Source organism: Camellia sinensis, chromosome 3, assembly GCF_055761805.1.
Source record: "Camellia sinensis isolate YWXY chromosome 3, ASM5576180v1, whole genome shotgun sequence".
Classification (NCBI taxonomy): domain Eukaryota; kingdom Viridiplantae; phylum Streptophyta; class Magnoliopsida; order Ericales; family Theaceae; genus Camellia; species Camellia sinensis.
This window is the reverse complement of record NC_138963.1, coordinates 188,099,142-188,122,691: the sequence shown is the minus strand read 5'-3', so window position 1 is coordinate 188,122,691 and position 23,550 is coordinate 188,099,142. Positions and strand designations below refer to the sequence as shown.

The window sequence follows — 23,550 nt, the reverse complement described above, 5'->3', positions numbered from 1 at the left end:
TTCACGAGAAAGCAACATGCAATGTTTTTTCAGGTTGTCATAGGATCGGTATGGGTGGTTTTGGTAATGTTGAATGTCGAATGCAGGTTTGTTTTGGGAGCTTCTACTTGTACATCACAAAATTTTTCGCTTCACACTATTGTTTTGTTCGGATATCAATTACCAAACAAAAATTCATGACGTGGTTATGAACTAAAATTCATGATTTGGATATCAACTATGGAACATAACCAATTTGATGTTTGATTTATTGATAAATGAACGAAAAAAAAGTGTTAATTGAGAAATATGAGTGTGCAAATACAAGCTTCCATTTGTTTGTGGTGGATTTAAATAAATTTATATTGGCCCTAGTTGAGAATAAATTTGTTTGGATCGGTTTGTATTGTTGCTTTAGAGGGTCTGTCGTAGTTTTTGCTAATTGGTCAATTCAAGCTAGCTAGCAGTTGCAACACTTATTTTTTTGAACGGAAGCAGTCGCAACACTGAGCAAGACTTTCTAGGGAGGGAGGGGGAAATTTATGCTGTGTAAATTAAGCGAGCTAAATTGTTCATGGAGTTAGGCTGAGCTAGGAAGGACCTGGATCGTAATCGTTGGCTGTGCCGGTTAAGATTGAGCCACGGTGTAGAAGGTGCTCTGATTACGAGTTGAGTTGGTTCAAGGGTGAGCCAACCACCCTTGACCGAGCTGCAGATCAATGCTGCGAGGATCATGGCCGAGATAAGATGCTACTCTTGAGACCGACGTGTATTAGCTCGGCGTATGGATTTGTGGAGTGAGCACACGTGAGGGTTTAGGATGTTCCACGTGGCCTAATGGAGAATAGGGCGAGGAATTTGCCTGAAATACGCGTCAATATCGTTTGGCAGTTTGGCCGGTGTTGTTTGGCGGTATTGATACACACATGAGTAAAGGAAAGAGAGGATAATATTGTCACGTGTCCAGCAAAGGACGACAGAAGTAGTGCGCACACAATCTTGGACTACAAGGCCAGACTAGATAAGGCGCACATGGACAATCAGAATGGGTAGGCAAACATTAGCAATTCTCTCTCTAGCATTCTGCACACTCTCTTCTTTTTCAAGTAAACTAACTTGATCGTTGGAGGAGTTTTTCAGCAAACTACTTGCCGGGTAGCTCACTATTTTTGTTTGCAGTGAGTCGGAGTTCATTTGAAGCAAGACGAGCTTGGCAACAAGGCATACAAAAGACGATGATTATTTCTCTCCAATACAATTTAATTCTCTCTCTAGCATTTTGCACTCTCTCTTCTTGTTCAAGTAAACTAACTTAACCGTCAGAGGAGTTTTCCAACAAACCACCTGCCGAGTAGCTCATTATTGTTTTGTTCGTAGTGAGTCGGAGTTCATTTGGAGCTAGACGAGCTTGGCAGCAAGATGTACGGAAGACGACAATTATTTCTCTCATGTACGGGGAGCTTTTATCCTCACAATACTAAAATTTTCACTTCACACCATTTTCCCAATTGGATAAATTATTAAATAAAAATTAATAGTTCAAATATCAACTACGGAATGAAAATTCAGTTTGGTACTCGACTTTCAATAATTAATTTTTGTTCTGCAATTAACATCCGAACAAATAAAATGGTGTGAACCGAGAAAAAAACCAGCTTGCAATTATGTGAACTGAGAGAAAAGCTGGTTTGCAAACATCAATGATTACTTAAAATTGCCTCAGTTCCGGAAAATACACTTAAAATTAGTATGAACCAGCTGAATAATTTTGATTCATAACAGTCACCATATCTCTATAAAAATTAGATAAAAGAAGAAAAGGCAAAACTATATAAATTGAGTTTGGACTATTAGATTACAGAGAATCAAGGTAGAACAATGCTTAAGAAAAAAAGGAAGGACAAAAGTAACTTCATTGGCATTGACAATGTTGGCATGTTGAAGTTCTGGCATGGTGAGAATTGACTTGAATTACATATGACTACAGTCCAAGTCTGATAGCTGCTTGCTCAATGGGTGTCACTGTGTCAGTGTTGTATTGGTAATAAATGAATTCGAACATCCAACCAATAAAACTCGAGGATGAAATAATATCTGCCCACACAGAAAATATCAGAGGCGGTAATAGAAACAGTAAAAATATGGGAAATAAATTTACACTAGGGCTACCGAAGTGTTCAGTCTCTTATATGACCTTATTTTGTCAAAGGATGTCATGGTCACTGTTGTACTTAGAAAATTGTCAGAATGGAATGTAATATTCAATATTTTATAGATTCACAAAAACATCCCTAAAAAACTGTTCCAGTGTTAATGTAAAAAAGCGTAATGGATGAACAAACTCTCCTGGATTTGGTCAAGATATGCATACATCTTCAACGATTCTGATATAAAATATAACAAAATAAAAAATGTGAATTTGTACATTGAAAAGGGGTTTGAATACACTCCAATTCCAGTTCCAATGCAGTTCTCATTGACCCCACTACAAAACCAGAAGTGATGCTAGTTAATGTGGCCACTCTACTTCGGAGAAGCTGCAAGTTGGAACAAGATGGGTGGTTTCACCAGCACCTTCTAAAAATATACTAGTTGGCCCCCACAGAAGTAGAGCATGGGGACCTCCTTACTCTTTGGCGGAAAAAAGAATGCAATATGACAAAAAACAAAAAACAAAAAAAAACAAAGAGGAAATAGTGCAAGGTCCATCTAAAGTTGACAGTGAGAGACTCAATCCCTACTCCAACAATTACTCATAAACCAAACACTGCAAGTACAACTTAAAAGCAGGAAACTAAACTACCAACTCAAAACAAACAAGAACAGCTAAAAGAAGGTTGATTAAAGAATAGGGATACAAAATCATATGGAAATAAATACAAGGAATAGAAAGGGAAATCAAGAAGCATAGTACAAAAGAAGAGATAACCGTGATAGAACTCTAACATGTCTATCCAAAACATCCAAGTAGGCATTTCATAAAACACAATGCAAGAATATCAGGAGAGGCACAGCTAGAGTGATTTACGTACCAGGGTTATTGTTTGCACTCCAACCTCTTCTCTATTTCAATTGAATGGGGCACATCCAGAGTAATTGTTCAAGGCTGTGTAGTGCAACGACAAGGTGGAGTCGGAGGCAAAAGTCGGTGGTGTAGTGCAAGTTCATGTGACCAACCACGCCTGCTGTTATTCTTCTTTTCCATTACTGTTGCCCATCTTTATCAGCTTTATTCATGTCAAAAACCAAAATTCCTGTCACTTCTCTAGAGTAAATCACTGACTAATTCACTGTTCCATTAAAACTAACTCATCCAGTAGTTCAAATGCAGGCAACAACTTTCTTTCTCTGCATATCAAGTCAACCAAAAGGCTCCATGAATCAGGCTCTGGTTTGAACCCCATCTCTACCAATCCAAATAATACCATCGCAGCATCAGCTACCTTTCCAGCCTCACAGAGACGAACCAATAACTCATTTGAAGTTGCAAAATGTGGCACAAATCCCCTACTCAGCATCAAACACAACAACTCAACTGCCTTACCTAATTCCCCTTCCTTGCACAAAAAATTCAACACAATCCTGTAACTTGCTTTGTTCAGGTAAACACACTCATTAGGTAGCTTATAAAGCATCCGAAGAGCCTCCTCGAACCTACCTTGTCTGCACAATCCTCCAATTACCACATTGAAGGTTACAGTATCAGCTCTGCATTCTTTTTCCTTCATCTCTTTGAGCAACTCCATAGCTTCATCCATTTTCCCAGCCTTACAAAAGCTATCAATCAAAGTGGTATAACCAACTGTATCGGGTTTCAGACCAATCCTCTTCATCTCATTAAAAGCTTCATTGGCCTCCTGCAATCTTCCTTCCTTACAAAACCCATTCATTAAGGCCGAGTAATTGAACACGTTTGGGTTGCAACCATTCTTATTCATGAATTCAATTATTTTCTTGGCCCGGTCAACTTTTCCCCTGCAGCTAAACCCATTGATCAAAACATTGTATGTTAAAGCATCAGGCAAGATCTGATCTTTTGAGACCATTTCCTCAAACAGGTCAACTGCTTCTTCGAGTTTTCCACTTGCACAAAGACCATCCATCATAGTTGAATAGGTGATCAAGTTAGGATAAGAAATTTTAGACATTTTCATCTCTTCCACCACTTGAAAAGCAGATTCGAGATCCCCATTCTTGCAGTGATGTTTAACCAAGATGTTGAAAATGCAGGTGTTAGGCTCCAAGTTGAGATTCTTCTTTGAATTCACAAGGAACGTTCTTGCCAAATCAACCTGATTCGATTCAATCAGGAGATTGAGACAAGTGCTGATGGCTTTAAGGGAGGGCTTTTGGCGAACAATTGTCTGGATGGCATTGAACATCTCAAGCACTCTCTCATGAAGAGAGGATTTCGAGAAATGTTTCATGAGATTAAGGAATACGCCCTCATGAAATCTGCAAGTCTCGTATTTCATCTGATGAAGAATCGCATCAACTGCCTGAAATTTCTTGGACCGAGCAAGCTTATCAAGAATAGTTGCATACGTAGCATTATTGTGATTAAAACCCCTTTGATCTGATACCTTGTTAAATATCTCCAGGGCATGTTGTGGATCCCTCTCACGCTTGATCAAGTTGACGGCAGACTCATGAGAGATAAATTTGGGTTTCCTTCGAGCTTCCACTAAACTAGTCATGGTTTCGGTAGGAAGGTCTGGTTTTGGGGAGGTGGTTTTGAGAAACTGAAGTGGGGAAATCCATGGAATTGAAGAAGACGCCATAGAAGGCGACGTAGAGAACCAGCGGTGATTATGGTAAGCGACTTTCATTATATGAAAACTGCCTGGGTTATTAAATATAGCCTACACACATCATCTGAAGAAGACAAGAAATATTTTGTCAATTATTTTATTTTTCTTTCTTTCTAACAACAATAACATGTATTGAGAAATTACATTCAACTAAAGGGACACAAACAAATAATCTTGAAACAATATAAAGGAAGCCTGGGAACATTGTTCACCATAATTTCTGAGAAATTGGGCAGATGTTTTCAAGCTCCCTGATAAAAACCCTAGTGATGAATCAATCGTTTTCCATGAAAAAAACTAAACTCTCTACAATCTATACCACCCATATATTTCTATGCAAATACAAGTTTAGAACCGCGAATTTGAATCTGATAGCATAAAAACTGAAATTAAGAAAGTAATCAAACAGATAAAATTAAAGAAATTGAGCTTCTTAACTAGAATTATTGTCACCCACTCAACAAATATCAGTTCGTATATACATATTCAAACTCTCTGTAACAAAAAAAAAAACACGGAAAGAGAGAGAGAAATATACCTGAATTGGAAGAACCATAATGCGATGGAGAGAGAGAGAGAGAGAGAGAGAGAGAGACGGAGGTGAGTTCTGGGGAAAGAGCTTGGTTGCAGAATCAGGGTTGGAGGTGTTGGAAGTTTACCCTCCGCAAACGACACCGTTTAAAGGTATATCACGAGTCAACCTCAAAGAAACATGTAATCAACGTCTGATATTACGCGCACACACATACAAGTAACAGTGGAAACGGGTCTGGTGGAAAACTTTATTAGGTTTAGATTTATTTATTAAAATTTTAATAAGTTTAAACTTAAATTCAAATTTAATAAAATTTTTACTGACTTCGAATTGAATTAACTTGGATTTGATTTGAATTCGAAGCAACATAACAAATTAAAAAAATTATAAAGTTATACCTGTGTGGTAATTATTTAATATATAAATAATATATTTATTTTATTATTTAAATAAATGTTAAATATAAAATTGAAATTTTATGTTAAGTTTGATCTCTCTTAAAAAAAGTCGAAAAGTTAAAAAATTATTATCTTATTCAAGTCACATTACCTCTTTGATCCCGTTTAGTAGAGCCGTGAGAAAGTGATTATGTGCCTGTTTGGTGCAGCTATAATTCATAACTTAACAGCTTATAGCTTATAGCTGTAAATAAGTTAATTTTTAACTTATAAATTAAGCTTCTACTCCTCCACTCAAAAAATAAATTAATTTTTGACTTACAAAAAATTATAAACTGTATTGTTAAACTAAACCAAACACATCAAAATATCTTAAATTAAAATAAAAACTAAAATAAATTAAAAATAAACCCTACTAAATAAAGCCTTTATCATATCATTTTAAATTCAATTTATATTTTATAAAAAATCAAAAAACACGTTTGTTTAAGACATTTCAAACAATTCCATAATATGTAAAATTTTAACAAATTCAATCCCAGGACCAATGAAAATTTGACGAATCCAATTTGAACGAGGCCCATATCGGGAACTATAAATACCGAGAAAGAAAACGACGGCGACGACTCTCTCTCTTTCTCTCTCTACATCTGCTCATCAATGGCGGCCATGTCAGTACCAGAAAACTTAACGAGAGAACAGTACGTGTACGTGGCTAAACTCGCCGAGCAAGCCGAGCGCTACGAAGAGATGGTCAACTTCATGGAAAAGTTGGTCCTCGGCGCCACTCCAGCCGGCGAGCTCACCGTGGAGGAGCGTAACCTCCTCTCCGTCGCCTACAAGAACGTGATCGGCTCTCTCCGCGCCGCTTGGCGGATCGTATCGTCGATCGAGCAGAAGGAAGAGTCTCGCAAGAACGAGGACCATGTGGTTTTGGTCAAGGACTACAGATCCAAGGTCGAGTCCGAGCTCTCTCAGGTTTGCGCTGGGATTTTGAAGCTGTTGGACTCCAATCTCGTGCCTTCCGCGACCACTGGCGAGTCCAAGGTTTTTTATCTCAAGATGAAGGGCGATTATCATAGGTATCTTGCTGAGTTCAAGGTCGGTGATGAGCGAAAGCAGGCTGGTGAAGACACTATGAACTCTTATAAGGCTGCTCAGGTAATTGAATTTAGGGTTTTCGATGATTGTTTCTTGGAAATTTTGAAGTTAGGGCTTCATCTACTGTTATTGTGTGTTGAATTTTGCTTCTTATTCTAGGGTTTTGGGGGGCTTAGTATATTAGACATTTTGAATATAGGGTCAGAAAGTGACTAGGGGGTTTGGAGTGACTCAGATAATTGTATATTCTGGATTTAGCAATGAACATGAGGACTGATAACACATTTGGGCATGTGGGTTTTGAAAGTATATACTAGATTGTGAAGTCAGGGCTAGGAATAGATATGAAAGTTTGGAGTTTTGATTTTGTGTTGTTGATGTTGTTGAAGGATATTGCACTGGTTGATCTGGCTTCGACACATCCCATAAGGCTGGGCTTAGCTCTCAACTTCTCGGTGTTCTACTACGAGATTCTCAATTCATCTGATAAGGCTTGTAGTATGGCAAAACAGGTATTCTTCTTTCCATTAATTAAATTTCCCAAGTTGTTTGTTCAGTTTGTGATTTCATATGCAAATTCTTCTGATATGAATTGATCTTACCTTATCTTGTGATGGCATTAATTTATTATAATAAGATAATTATTGTGTATATGGCTTGGTTAGGAGGGGGTTTGGTAAGAATTTCACTGAAGGACTCATTTGGAAATGAAAATGATTTAATGAATCTTTCCTGTATCATTGGGGATTTGATTTTGATGTGGCAGCTGTCCATTGACTTGCTTTATGCCTTTCAATTAGGAATAGGGTTTAGCAAGTGATATATTCCAAATAATTTGGTTAAAGCCCCCTGTAAGTATTTTAGTTTTTAATAATGAGTTTTAGAGATGGAAGTATAGTCTGTCAATTATATCATATCTATTATCTACATTCTGCAAACCTGATAAAATTGCCGAAACAATTTCGTGTTTCCATAGAAGAGCTAGAAGAGTTTACTACTTCAGTTTTCACTTGTCAAAGTGGGAAATTTTTTTGTGGGCAATTCCAGATGTTTTTATTTCAATGATTGCTGTAGTAATGAATGATATAAATTTGGGAGGATTCTTTTATCCATTTTTTTGAAAATTGCCCCCTCAATTTGAGGAATGTAGGTTCAGATTACTGACCCAAAAAGTCCATCTATAGCTAGATATTTATCAGAATCTCTCTCTCTCTCTCTCTCTCTCTCTCTCTCCCCCGTGTGCATATGTGCTGACATGCACAAAGACTGCAGACCTTTAAGTGCAAAGACACTGGACGGGTTTCCATTACAGAACTTTGAAGTTTAACATCAATAAATAGGGACTTCGCCACTGTAATTGGTAATTGTCAAAATTGAAAACATTTCAAAACTCTGGAATGTGTCATTTTCGAGTTACCTATTTTGGTTGGGACTCAAAAGAGTTGTTATACATACATGAGTATTATTTTTCAAATAGTCCTCAAAATGCTTGTTTTGCTCGAATGGGCATAAACTCAATCATTGTGGCAATCCTGTGAATTAGATTGTGCTACGATTACCTCCTCTAATTTGAAACTTCGTTATGTTGGTCAAGCTTTCTTATGTGTATGCATGATTATGATTTATTATGATCCAGATTTGGATAATCTGGCTTGAATTACATTACTTTTCTTAGAGCAATGATATTATGCTGACGGTTTGTTAATTGTTATTATGTTTTGAAACATAGACCGTTGAGCAAGCCAAAAAGGTTACTGGTCACTGGTTTAACCCGATGTGTATATTTATATTTTAAAATTCATATATATTTACATAAAATACGTTTATTTAAATTATTTTTAGATTCATTGCTAGTGAAAAAACTAATTACATTGGATGCTTGAAAAAGTTCAGTGAATGCAATAAATATTACATAGTTACCAATTATTCACAAGGTAGTGTAGTGGTTCATGCCTATGCTTCCAGCTGTTAGGTTGCACGTTCAAGCCTCAACACCAGCATTTGTTTTTTAAAAGATGTTTGGCTGGGCCTCTGTTTTGAATGGGTAGCTGGTTCAAACCCGGTACTTAACGGTTATTTAAAAATAAGCCGGTTCTCTACTTGAAATGGGTTTAATGGTTCATCTGGATTGGAACCTAGACTGGCCAACCGGTTGAACTGGTTGGTCTGCTCCGGTTATTAAAAATTGGTTTGTTTTGTTGATGGCCGGATGGAAGAGAAATTATTTGCAAGTTGCGTATGGTGGTTCTCTTCCATCCACTTTTTGTTGTTGTTGTTGTTGTTGTTGTTATTTTTGTTGTTGATAAATAATCTCTTCCACCCACTTTTGTTGTAGATTTTAAACAAAAAAGTTGCTTCTTACATTGCAAGTTGGTAATTAGCTGATTTGGAACTTGAAATAAATTGCTTCCTTCCTTTCTAGGTTTTCTAGTTGATGTATGCTATGTGGTGATATATGTCACAAGATGTTTATTGGAAATAATGGTTAGGAGAAATGAGAAGGTTGGCTATGTTACATGGACTCTTTGTTTTTTAAGTGCTACCCCTGTGGACACGACACTGGTACAGGTGCATAATACGGCTGGATACGGCTAAATACAAACGGATATGGCTGCTTTTCATGGTTTGAATAGGAATGCCAAAGAGGGGCTGAAACCCAACTTCACGAAGCAAGATTGAAATGCGAACCTTAGTCGCGAACTCAACCGAATCGAAGGAGAGTTGAAACCTATGTTACATAGAACGTGGATTGTTCCGGTACATGAAACGGGAACGTGGTATGTCACATGCTCTAAAATGTGATACGACAGGAGTAGACTTATATATATTACACTTAAGAATTTAAGGTACTTCTAGAGTAATTTTTTTTTAACAATTAACTATCCAATAAATTTTTTGCTTCTTTCATGTTGCAAATCATTTCTATGATAATTATGACCCATTTTTGATTTTTTGTCTTGTCAAAGCGTAACTCACCTTAGATTTTAGTTCATATATTTGATTTTTTTACTCCTAAGTTTACATTTAAGGAAATATATTGGAAAAAAATTTGAAGATCGCTTCGGATCACTAAATTTATCATTTTGGAATGGAAAAGTACCATGTTTTGGAATGTGATTACCTATACATAATTCGTTAAGGTATTACCATTTTCTGGTAACATAGGTTGAAACCCAACTTCACGAAATTGATTCCCCCCAGAAAACGACCCTAGGGCTTCGATTCAAAGCTGTAATCTAGATGGTCTTGAGAGAGAGAGAGAGAGCTTCTAATGGAGAGAGATGGAGTGAGAGAGAATGCGATGGAGAGAGAAGACAATAAAATGTTTCCTACTCTCATGAGCTAACCAAACCAAACCAAACCAAGCCTTAAGTCCCATCAAATGGGGTCGGCTACATAAATCCTTTTCTCTACGCAGCCCTATCAAAGGCCATTTCATTAGTCAAATTAAATAGATTCATATCTCTATTTATAACGCTAGTCAACGTTAATCTAGGCCTACCCCGTCCCCTAACACTTTCATCTACCGTTACAGCATCGCATCTCTTCACTACTGCCTCTGTTGGTCTCCGTTGAATATGACCAAACCATCTCAAACGATTCTCTCTCAACTTATCTTCTATCGGTGCTATTCCTACCCATTCCCGAATACACTCATTCCTAATCCTGTCTTGTCTAGTCTTACCACACATCCACCTTAGCATCCTCATCTCAGCCACACTCATCTTATCTACATGTTGTTTCTTGGTTGCCCAACACTCCGTCCCATACAACATAGCTGGTCTAATAGCCGTTCTATAGAACTTACCTTTTAGTCTAGTGGGTATTCGTTTATCGCACAATACCCCAGACGCACTTCTCCACTTACACCATCCCGCCTTAATCCTATGGGCCACATCTGCATCAATCTCTCCCGCTGTTGTGATAATCGACCCTAAATAATGAAAATGTTCACTTTTAGGCAGTTCTTGGTTCTCAATCTTCACTTCTCCTCTGCTTTTATTGTTACTGTTACTAAATTTACACTCCATGTACTCTGTCTTAGTTCTGCTTATCTGAAATCCTTTAGATTCAAGAGCTTTTCTTCAAATCTCCAACTTTGTGTTAACTCCTTCTCTAGTCTCATGAGCTACTTATTATTTTTAATATTTTATGATTAGTTCTTTCACTTTCTGTTATTGAAACATTGGTTAGGTTACTAATGAGGTGATCCCACTTAAAAAAAATAATAATAATAAAAATTAACATCAAGTGTAATATTTTGAGTTGCCATCTAAAATCAAAAAAAATGTTTTGAATTTTTTTTTGTGACACATTTATGTTTGGCCGTATCCATGTACCCATGTCAAATTTTTGGATACTTTTTAGACGTACCCGCATATCCTTCATTTAGAGGTTTGCGGAGTCTGACTCCTAAATATATATCCACACCCGACACTCGTACGCGAGTTCATATAATGTAGAAGGTCGGTACAACCAATATAAATACGGATACTTGTGACTATTAAACTTATTATTTTCTCTTTGGCCTATTAATTTAAACTTACAATTGAAGTTCTCTAATTTTGTTTTCACATGCATAGGACTCTATTGTATTTATAAAAAATAAACGATAAAATAAAGCACGGGGCCTGGTGGGCATATTGACTCATTTCAATCATTTCAGATGAGTGCTGTACGTCTGTGTTTTTTTTATTAAATTAAAAACAGTTGAGTCTTACTTGGATATAAAGACTCAAATGATTGCTTGGATATCCTTGTGTTGATTATTTGTTCTATATTGCTGTTTATATGTCATTATGGATGGAGTTGTGTTTTCTCTTTGCTGTAATTTGGTGGGCTCCATAGTATGCTTGGTAATGGATTATTATTTCCTTTGGGATTAAGGCATGTTGTGTCAAAATGAATTGTTAAGTATATCCAAGCGTCTGCATGTGTGCATGTTTGTGTTTTTTCCATGCCAAGATTAAAATTTTCTCTAATTGTGGAATCAAGTGACCTTTTGTGAGTTACCCTCAGTCTGCCTCTTGTGCATAACTGCATATCATGTTGCTATAAATTATACTAGAGGCTGGTGTTATACAGAGGTTCTCATTTTCAAAGCAGCATATTGGACTTCTATTGATGCAACTCATTGTTGTCCTTGTGTACAGGCATTTGAGGAAGCAATAGCTGAACTTGACACTCTAGGTGAAGAATCATACAAGGACAGCACTCTCATTATGCAACTGCTAAGGGACAATCTCACTCTTTGGACTTCAGACATGCAGGTTAGTCATCTCTCTCTCTCTCTCTCTCTCTCTCTCTTAAGGCACAATGTCATCATGTTCATGATTATTAGATATCTTCCTGCATAATTCCTATAATTGCAGAACTAGGCTGATTGAAGATTTAACTTCAATTTTCTGTGGTCTTGGTGCAGGACCAGATAGATGAGTCCTAAACATCTTTCAAGCTGACCAGTCATTATCTTCACCTGGAGGAGGTGGGCTTTGAATGTCATTTGTTTGTGCTGACTAATTGTGTGTTGATTGTGAATGGACCCCATGAAACTGATGTTCCATACTCCCAACTTAAACTTGCTTTAAAATTTTATAGTGACTTGCAATGCTCTGCTCAAAGTACTGGTTCCTATATTTGCAGTATTGTTGCATTTGATTCCAGCTCAAAATTACTACCCCTTTTTCCTATAAATGAAAAATCAAGGGTCATAAAAAAAAAAAAAAAAAAAAAAATGGAGTGATATTTAGATCTGACATGTCTTTTGTAACTGTTTTATAACTTTCTCAAAACAAAAAGAAAAAGAAAAAAAAGAAAAAGAAGAAAAAGATCTTTTGTAACTGCTTTATTTTCTTGCTATTTAAAGCGTTAGTTATATCTCTATTTGGCTCGATTTCCTACTTATGTCTTTCTTTTTTTAGCAGCCCGTTTTGATCGTCTGGGGTAACATTTCTCTGGGAAATTGGCATTAATCTTGTAGTATGATATTGATTCTGGACTAGTATGGTTCTAGTCTCGTGTGTCGTTAATTAGGCCCGTAAAATGTACAAACCAAGCTACTCGACTAGCTTGTGCCAATTTTTTTCCTTTGAGATAGGTTCGTTTGAAATTTAAATATATTTGGGTAAATTATATATAAATCTTTTCAGATTTGAGTTTAATACATATTATTCTCTGACATTTAGAAAATTACAATAACTCCTTTTGTCATTATAATTATTTAGATAGAATGAAAACATTGATTTGATGCAATTTTTTTTTTCTTGCTTTGTTTTACTCTCTTCTCTTTTCTTTTTTCCTTTTTCCTTTGCTGTTTTTTTTTTCAATGTAATTTATTCTATTTTTTTATTAGGAGTTGTTACTTTTCATATAAACAGAGGGGTTTTTGAAATGTGATATTAACTATAGGGGTGAGATTGTAATTTTCAGAACGTCAGAAGGTAGGATGTAATTGGATTAAACTTTAGGAGGTGTTAGTGTAATTTACCCAATATATTTTAAAACACTTTTTTAAGTTTTCATAATTAAATTTGAACAATTTACTAATCAGCTAGACTTGGTTATATACATATACACTAGAAAAATTTATTAATAATTATGGAAGGTTTTATACCTAAGATCTATAAAGTATTTCCGATGGGTTTGTTAAAGTGTGTCTTAGTCTTAGATGACAAATATTGTGATAAAAGTGGGATTAATTTGTGTGTTTGTTAATTTAGAGAGTGAGTGAGTGTTCTAATAAATTGTATGTTAAGGGGCTGTTTGGTAAGTTGGGTTAGAGGTTTTTTTAGGTATAATAGTCAATAAAGATAAAATAAGTTAAGATAGTTAATAAAAAAAAATGTCACATTCAAATCATAATTATTTTATTTTTTTTCTCACAACAATTAAATCAATTACAAAATAAATCACCTAACTTACTAAGCACAATTTTTTTAACTAGTCTAAAATAACAAAAAAGTTAACTAAAATAGTCAGTTTCCAAATGAGCATGTAATGTATATATAAACATGAAAAAATATTATAAAATTTTAATCCATTAAGGACAAGTGTAAAAAAAAAAAATTTAAAAGTTCAACACATATCGTTATTATGAAAATATTAAACTTTAAAATAATATAACTTATGATATAGATGTCGGTTTTTAATAAAATTAATATTTTTAAAATCCTTTTATCAGGATCTATCAAATAAGATTCATGCGGACTATGAAATTCTTTAAAAGAAAAATTATTATCATTGAAATTAATATAAACAGTAACATGTTACTTTGTCTCACAGTAACATGTTACTCTGACAATATTGTCCAAAAAAAAAAGAATATTTTACTTTGTCCTTACTCAATTATGCATCTCCTCTTTAGGGGATTTATGAAGCAAAATAAATTGAACTGTTCTTTTCACCAACTAATGATTCAATGGCAGAGTTTTGGCTAAATTTTTCTTAAAGGGTTACCAAAAAAACAAAAAGAGTGTAAAATTAACTGGCAGTATAGAAAAAGTAAGGCAATTTCAGCTTAAAAAATTTAACATTTTGAGTTGAAAAGGAAAGTAAGTCGAAAATTTGATACTCATTTTTTTTTTCTTTTTTAACTTTTTAATTTTTCAAAATATGACTGCCTATGTAGTTTAAAAGAATTTAAGTTGAATAAGTTTCAAATGTCTTGCTGAGCCTTAACCATGGGGCTTGGACTAGAGAATTTGAACTCACTAATAACACACAATCACACATAACTATTGCTTCCAAAAGCATGAAAACTCCAAAATCAAAAAAATGAAAACTCCCTCCCAAGTTACCCATTATAATAGTTTGCATGCCTTGGCATATCTTGAGATAGTTGAGAGTGCATTTGACTATTCTTACAATTCACAAATTTTATGCAGATTGACCCACAAACAAGGCCAATAGGACAACTGACTAAAAAAACAAGAAAAAAGGGCCCATAGGGACAAGAGTCCCTGAATTTTGAACAGTAGACTTGCTTTCTTGTTTTTTCTTTCTCACTCATCTACCCAACCCTGTGGTCCTTTTCTTCTCTAGCATCCACACTCCCAAAGCATACTCAAATGCCTTCTCTTAATATATATTGGTTTTTGGTTAAACAAAAATTATTCATTGCCATATGTTGGATTAATGCACATAGCATCTTAGCCGTTGATCGGCATGGACAATGATAGATCTAGAGAGGGTAAGAAGGTGCAATCGTTCTTTTAGGATTTCAAAAAATCTCTTTATAATAGTAGTATTACTTATTAATTATCTCTAAATTATACTGTCTGCTCTAAATTTATTATAAAAAAGCGATGATTACAAGCATGCAAAAAAGAGAAAAAAAAATGAGGAAAATAATTTAATTAATTGAGAAAGATATTATTGAAAATTCTAATGCCAAATGTATTTTGAGATACTTGTAATGATATGAAAGAATGTTGAACAAAATTTAAGATGTCAAATTTTAGTAGATAAATTATATTACAGTTGTTATCTTTTGTAATTCAAACATAAATATAAAAAGGCATGCTTATTTACATATGTTTTCATGTTATTTTTCATTTTCTACACTAGTGAAAATTGATATAATAGTCGATACTCTTATTTATTTATTTTATTATTAATATATATGTTCATCCCTATGCTAGGATTCTAAGTCACACCAATTAAGGGTTGAGATGCAACTTCTCATTGATAAAGACATAGGTGGAGCCAAGAGAAGCGACTTTGACAGCTCAAACAGATTGAAATGGATTATATTAGAGAATGTGAATGGCCAATGAGAACATAGGATTAGATGACATTTTTGAGTTTAATTCATTATTGAATGTGTAAAAGTGAGACTAATTTAGAGGTTAATGGGTGTGGGGGGTGGTGGTGGTGGAGACTGGGAGACACATAATATGCGGCGGATGTTGTGGGTGGCTCTGTGTGATCGGTGGTGGTGGCGGACCACGGTGTTCCATTGGTTGCACATGCCCCCTTCCCCCCTCCCCTCAGAATATATTACCTATATATGTAGCCAAACTGCTATAATAATCTCAAATGCTGACAAAATTTGTATTTTTTATTTTGGGTTAATTTTGTTTGGGGTGTGCTATATAAACGCGCTTTTTATCTTTTTTAGGTCGCACCATCTCTTTACTTTTTTGTACATCTTTTTATGAAAAGTAAAAAAATGTACTCATTTAGATAATTCCAAATATTAACAAGGTAGGAGAAGAGAAATGAGTAATTAAATTAAGGAGAAGGATGCCTTGGAATTTCTATGGGGTATATTTTATGGTATTAGTTATGTTGATGAGAATAGAGGGGGTGGTGGCGTGCAAGTGCGAGTCCAATGTCATTGATTTGATCTCAATTAATTAAACTGACCTAAGTTTTTAATAAACATAAATGAATGAGTGAATGAATGAATCCTTAGGGACCTCTCCTCCATTTTATTACATACCCACGTACTTCTACTACTACTACGTACTAAGCTATATTGAAAATGCAGTAATTCTTGTGCATTTTATCTTTCTATGGAATTTTTTTTATATGGTGTTATACATATTTTTCCATCACCATTGTCACATTTGGAGTTAAAGATATTGTTGTATACTGTTCTATTCAATACTTCTAATGTTACTATTTTTATAGAATAAAATATATTTGAATATGAATACGATCACATGTATTATATATAGGCTGGGCCTTGCCTCCAATCCACCATCTAGACTGGAGGGTCCAGTCCGGCTCATTGGGCCTGCTTTGGGGCCCCTTTTCGATAATCCGAACTATTCTCATTTTAAGATTTGTTGAGTATATTATTCTTGTAAAAAATCGCGTCGATCGGATAACAGATACTATGTATTCGGATTACTTTTTTATGAACCGTTGATTTTCCAACCGTTCATTTCTTTTAAACAAAAGTGATCTGAATACATAGCATCCATTATCCAACGTGATTTGTTATAGGAATAATGCACTCAATAAACTCTAAAATATGAACGGTTCTGATTATCAAAAAAGAGTCCAAAAGTGAACACAATGGGATGAACTGGACCGGACTATTCCAAATCTGGACTGAAAACCGTCCAAACCCTATATATATATATAGGGGGTGTTTCATAGGATTGAGGCAAGTGATTTTGGACACCATGTTTAATGGATTTCCTAGTCCATCATTTGGATAAAAATGTGAAAGTTGAATTAATAATCAAATATACATCATTTTCAGTTAAATAGTCAAGAGATTATTTATTTCAGGATTAACAGTCTATTGTATTTCAGTATATCCAAACAAATACTCCTATATAGTCTTTGATCTTTTTATATGTTAACTTTTACTGTGATATGTTGTTGGCTATTAAGTTGATGGATACTGAAATATAAGTTAGCATATATATATATTTTGGGGGAGGGGGGAGAGAGGAGATTAAACGAATTGCAATGCATGTATGATGTTGGATTACAAACATATCTGAAATGGTGAAAACCAGACGGTTGGCCTTGTGAGTTGTTATGAATGTAAATATTTTTTTCCTATTATTTTCCTTCTATTGATTGTAAAAAAATAAAAAATAATATAAAAAAGGCTCATTTATTAGGTGTGATACCCTAATTTGTGTTTTACTACTACAATTTACAAATGCAATTTCATTTCTCCTATTTTTCTCCAAAAAAAAAAAAAAAAATACAGAATGATCTAATAGACTAATTGGAAGTACCATACTCGTATATACATACCCCATTATCGATATTAAGACGAATAATGGTATGTTAATAAAATATTTATACAAAATTATATAGCATCTTGTGAGTCGATCTCTTCATTCTCAATAAAAACATCTAATATTATCCTCCTAATATAAAAAATGTCACTTGACATATTATTCTGAACATATTTTCTGTATAATTTTTTTGCAAATTATTTTCGTGTGTTAAGATATATGGGTATGTATGTATGTGTGTATATATATCAGAAATGTTGTATATTAGGAAATAAATTCAAAATTAGAATTTATGGTGTATATGTAAATTTATTTGGTATAGTCACACTCAAATCGATCTTATTTATACATTTTAAATTTTACACATTTCTTTTTTTTTTTTTTTTCTCTAAATATATAACATTACTCATACATACATGGAGAGAAATGCATACATTTTGAGAAAGAGAGGGGAAGGAATATGGTCAAATGACCTAACATTGGGGGATGGAGCAGTAAAAAAAAAAAACAAAACAAAACAAGAGGAGGTAAGTTTTATATAGATAGTGGGGGTCAATGACACTCTGTAGAGCTCGGATCTCAAATAGTACCAGTATGACTCTCTTTTTAGTGCTTAGACCAGACTTAAATAGTGGGGTTGTTTTGGTCCATTTTATGTAACAGTTTATAATTAATTCTTAATTTTTATTTTTATTTTTAAAAAAATTAATGTTAGTATTTGATGTAATTTATAGATATAAATAATTTATATAAATTGAAAAAAATAAGATTATTAGAAACCAATGGGAGAGATGTTTTTAACTTATATTTTTTAATTATTAGTTTTCAAGTTGTTAAAATTTCATTAAACAGGAATGGAGTGTATTAAAATTTATGAATTCAAATATTTAGTGGTGGATCAATGATTAAAAATTCGTTCTTTATTCATTTTTGAGTTTGAGGTCATTTTTCACAACTTTAAGACTTGTTAATTATTTAACATATATGAGATGAAAGATTTTATGTATCTAAAAATTAATTAAGATAAAGTCTTACGTATAGATAGTAAACAAAACATCACATCCAACTCATAATCATTACACTATTCTCTCACAAAAAAAGTCAAAAAAGTCAAAAAGCCCTTCCCAGACTAAACTTTTTAACCCAGACTAAAATAGTCAAAAAAAAAATTAAAAAATTAAAAAATCAACCCACTTCTCAAACAGAGACAAAATATATCATACTCGTTACATAAAATATTCTGGCTAATAAAAAGAAAGAAGAGTAAAATAAATGAGTCATTGAAAGTAACAATAAGCATACACGGCCCTGACAGGGTCCATATGGCCTCATATTTTGGTACAAAATAAAGAGAATTTTGCTAGTGATACTCTCTGCAAAAGAGATGGAAAAAAAGAAAAAAAGAAAAGTAGGCAAAATTCCAAAGGGATGAAGAAAGAACATTTCAAAGAATTTTGAAACAAAAAGGGGTTGAGATTTGTGTCCTAAAAGCCTCTTTAAGTAGTCATTTTTAAGCATGTCTAAATCAATGATTCTGAAATCAAAGCATCCAAAGTTAAAAACCATATGGTTACTTGCTTCCAGGTCAGTCCAATTTTTTATTTTTTATTTTTACTGTTGAATTCGGTAATTATGATCATAGGAATTTGATTTACGCACATTGTGGTCAAGTTGTCACAAACTATATATTCAAAATTCAAAACATTGAGAAAACTTTATGAACAGATCGTCAAAAAATACAATTAAAAGTGAAACAATAATGTCATGTGGTTCCTAGTCCATATGGAATCACCGAATTCTATTGGGGGTGGGGGGTTTAATGTCTTCTTGAACACTGCAAAAATATTTGGGGAGTAGGGTCATTGTTTGTGCCATAATGTGGTGTTTTGGGAAGTTTATAAAAAGTTAATTTTTGATTTTTTTAGTCAAAAAAGTTTACTTTTTGGATAGTGACTTGGGTAAAAAAATTAGATTTTTTAGTTAAAAAAACTAAAAGCTAGCTTTTTGCTAGCTTGTGAAAGCAAGCCAATTGGGTTATATTTATCTTTAAAAAGTTAATAATTTATTTTAAAATTATATTAGACATATATTTTTTAGATATATTTGAAGCCACTTGTGAATATCGATATTTGATTAAGTTTATATGCATAATTTAGTTGACAGCTCCTAAAATTAATGTGAATGATTTAGATCATAAAAATAAACTTGTAGCGAATCCACGATGTGTCACCTGTTCTAAAAGACACAATAGTGATTTCAAATTTAAATATTTGTCAATTTAAAGTAGTGCAATTCATGTTAATCACTTAGTTCTAATTATCTAGTAAATGACACTTCCATCAAATAAAATTGACAAAATTATTTTCCGGGCCGTAGTGATTCAAAGAACAATTTTATTTATTTATTTAAGGATTGTTATATTATTTACGATACAAAGATACATTCTAAATTAGGAAAGAAAATGATGAGACTTGAAATTCAGACTTACACCAATAAGGGTTTGCTCAGTTGGTAAGGCTTGTTCCTTTCGTCCCATTTGACTTAGGTTCGAGTCCTGTTACCGACAATCTTTTGTTGATTGGCGATATTGCGTAACCCTTTCCCTGACCCTGGAATGGGGTAGCCTCCCCTCCTCCTAAACTTTTTATTTGAATAAAAAAAAAAAAGAAACCTATTGTTAATGGACAATATTGCGTAATGCTTTCCCTAACTCTAAAATGGGACAGCCTCCCCTCCTCCTAAACTTTTTATTTGAATCAAAAAAAAAAAAGAAACCCAGACTTACAAATTGAGAAATGACGTCCTTACTATTTGGCCTACCCCTTTGTCTCGATTCAAAGAACAATTTATGCTATCCACCAAGTTTTAATTATCAAATTGTATTTATCTATTTATTTATTTTTGGGTGAAATAGAAATAAAATTAGAGTAACAAGCCCTTCTAGTGTTATCCATCAATTGACTTCTAATCCATGAAAGAGCAGTTGAAAGCAGTAACTCTCGTTTGTTTTTAGAGGTAGAATGGAGGGGATTGATAGTAAGAAAATTGAGTAAAATTATATTTATTTTGATGATAGTTGTTAGTATAAAGATTGTTAAATTATTTTTATATAAATAATAAAACAAATAAAAAAAATGCAAAAACATTAAACATTAATGTTTTAAAAAAATATGCCCAACATGTAAAAAAAAATTTAAAAATAAAAAATTTCCCCCAAAATATAAAACAAATAAAATAATGATTTTTACTTAACAAAAAATATAAAAAATTAAAGATTAATGTTCAAAAAAAATGCTTGACATATAAAAAATAAATAAAAATAAAAATTTTCTAGTCTGCCCGATTATTTTTCTAATACTAAGTCCTAGAGGCCCATCCGAATCCCCTTGGGGAGGCCCATCCTAATCCAGAACTCACTATCAATCCCCTTTCCATCTTTCAAAACAAACACAATATTAATGAATTCCACCTCACTACCAATCTCAATCCCCCCTCTAACTCCCTAAACAACTTTCAACTTCCCGTCTTTTCTCTCAAGGTTATCCGCACACATGTTGAATATTGGAGACACTCAATTAACACAATAAATACAATCAAAACAAACTTGTTAAGTTTACACTGTTTTTTCGAAAATTAAATTTTTTATTTTCTGTTTTTTTTTTTTATTTTTAGTAAAAATTTTAAATATTTTATGCAAATTTTTTAAAAACACTTAATTTAGTATACTTAAAAATATAAATATTTGTGAAATTTTTTATAAAAAAAAAAATCATCAAATACAAATATATATATATATATATATATATATATATATATAAATTCAGTATATTTTCATATTTTGTTGTATTCAATGATTAAGTGGAGCTAAAAAGTAAAAAAATTAATTAAAATATTTTAAAAAATTACAGAAGTACGAATTAAAAATTTTAAAACTCAAAACCAATCAAAACCAAATAGAATGTTATTGAGTAAATTGTATGACGAGTCATTAAAAAAGTTCCACCATAATTTAGATTGATCATCTTCAAATTGCTAGCAAATGGACAATTTAGAAAAGTTTATCATAACTATCTTAATCAAACAGTATTTGTTGAATGCTTGGGGGAGATGAGATTTTATTTTTGGGTGAACCACCAATAAATCCTAATTAGTAATCCTAATTAGTAATCTTATGAATGGTTTAGTCTTTTATTTTTTCTTATGAATTCAAAAGTCCCATATTATAGTAAAAATTACACAAAAGGGCTATCATAAAACAAGCATATTTATTGTGTTGAGAGATGAACATGGAAAGATTCTCAACCCCACGGTGACATTGTTGGATTTCCTTGTGAATTCAATAAAATCATAAATGGAACGAGGGATTTCCGCTTCTAATCTCCGATTAAACATTCAAATCTTGGGTACAAACCCTACATTGTCGAAACCCTAGACTCTTAATCCAATAGTCACAGTGATGCAAACATTATTCAAACATTTCTAAAACGTGGGATTGTCAATTGGAACCACCGATTCACACTCAACATTAGGGATGCACACCATATATCGTTGACACATGAAATTGGACAAACGTAGCCAAACGTAGATTTGAACAGTGGCCGCCGGTGTTGGTGTTAAAGATTTATGACAATGAGATGAGAACGTATGTAATGTGTGATTTTGGCAGCATAATGTGAATGTCATGTTAGGGTTGGTGTGTGCCTATTAGAATGTTGTAGGTTTTCCTTTTGCTTATGCGCAATATTTGTTTTGATGTTTAAGGTGTATGTGTGTCCCTTCATCGTTATTGATGTGGCTGATGTTGTAAGGTTGATGTAATGTTTATTTTTTCCTGTTTGAGTGTTAATATGTATTTGGATCGTCAATGATTGTCGTAATGTTGGTGTTAATGTGACACCTAATATTGGACGATTTGTTTTATTTTGTTTGCATCAATGTGACACCCTGCACAATTTGTTTATTTTGAATTTAATTTGTAATGGGTCACACAAATCCAGATTATCCCTATTGTGATGGCATGTTGGGTTTATTAATGTGGGTAAGTAAGATGTGAGTTGTTCATGGTTCGAATAATATGAATGTGGGTAACATATGTTTAATGTGGTTATGGGTGAACATGTTTGTTTTGGTGGTGTATTGTAGAATTCTATATTGACATGTTGCGGTGACATTATGGGGTTATATCTATGATGTTATTTTGGAGTTGATGTCAGGTTTTTGGCAATGTGCATAATGTGGGACAATGGATAAATGTGGTTGAGTGGCTAAGTTGGTAGGTTGTGTTTTGGTGAGGCTTTTAATTGCTAGATATGATCATAGTGTGAACATATATACAGGTGGATTCGGATATTTTGAAGTCACATTTATCAGAATGTACCATTAGCTACTATGTTGCTTATATTGTGTTAATGTGGATGTGGGGATTGTTAATCTGAATATATATATATATATATATATCACAATCTTTGGTGTAGATGTTTATATTGTTTAAACTTACACAGTATTGAAAATAATATGTAATTTCCATTTAAGTTTCACATTGACATTGATAGTAGTTGATACATCAAAACCCAATAAGGTAACCGCCCAACACAATTTGAAATCATTCAAATTCTAAATTTCCAAAAAAATATATTATAAATCTTACATTCTCAGCATAAAGAGCAAAGATAGATACCCACATTATTACTAAAAGTATAACCGTAACATCACATGTCAATAAATATGTCAAAATAATCTTACCAAAATGAATGAGACTAATTAGCCTATAAAAAAAATTATTAAGACTAAATGAATAATCATTTTGCCATATGAAATTTGAGCAATGGTAGAGGGCCCAAATTCTGTGGCTCAAATGTGGCTCAAATGGCCAAAACGACGTCGTTTTGAGTACAAAACAACATCAAAATGGCCAAAACGACGTCGTTTTGGCCATTTGAGCCACATTTGAGCCACAGAATTAGGGCCCCCAAACATTTTTCATGAAATTTATTGGTAGATTTTCTTCCTTTTTTAAAAAA

At 33.4% G+C, this 23,550-nt stretch overlaps 2 protein-coding genes across 2 annotated transcripts; one reads left to right on the top strand and one right to left on the bottom strand.

The window, feature by feature from the left end:
* Nucleotides 1–1,663: 1,663 nt before the first annotated feature.
* Nucleotides 1,664–5,481, bottom strand: LOC114280218 (Pentatricopeptide repeat (PPR) superfamily protein). The gene is made up of 3 exons (XM_028222560.2): nucleotides 5,329–5,481; nucleotides 3,012–4,854; nucleotides 1,664–2,073 (listed from the first exon to the last, which is right to left on the bottom strand). The coding sequence occupies exon 2, from the start codon at nucleotides 4,806–4,808 to the stop codon at nucleotides 3,267–3,269; it is 1,542 nt and encodes a 513-aa protein (XP_028078361.2). The 5' UTR covers nucleotides 4,809–4,854; nucleotides 5,329–5,481; the 3' UTR covers nucleotides 1,664–2,073; nucleotides 3,012–3,266.
* Nucleotides 4,210–12,445, top strand: LOC114280220 (14-3-3 protein 10). Its single transcript, XM_028222562.2, has 5 exons — nucleotides 4,210–4,793; nucleotides 6,266–6,884; nucleotides 7,214–7,336; nucleotides 11,978–12,094; nucleotides 12,247–12,445. The coding sequence occupies exons 2-5, from the start codon at nucleotides 6,384–6,386 to the stop codon at nucleotides 12,265–12,267; spliced, it is 762 nt and encodes a 253-aa protein (XP_028078363.1). The 5' UTR covers nucleotides 4,210–4,793; nucleotides 6,266–6,383; the 3' UTR covers nucleotides 12,268–12,445.
* Nucleotides 12,446–23,550: the final 11,105 nt, after the last annotated feature.

Coding starts and splice junctions, on each gene's coding strand:
- LOC114280220 (XM_028222562.2), top strand. CDS start 6,384: ATGGCGGCCATGTCAGTACCAGAAAACTTAACGAGAGAACAGTACGTG. Junction 7,337..11,977: donor CTTGTAGTATGGCAAAACAG/GTATTCTTCTTT, acceptor CCTTGTGTACAG/GCATTTGAGGAAGCAATAGC. Junction 12,095..12,246: donor TTTGGACTTCAGACATGCAG/GTTAGTCATCTC, acceptor GTCTTGGTGCAG/GACCAGATAGATGAGTCCTA.
- LOC114280218 (XM_028222560.2), bottom strand. CDS start 4,808: ATGAAAGTCGCTTACCATAATCACCGCTGGTTCTCTACGTCGCCTTCT.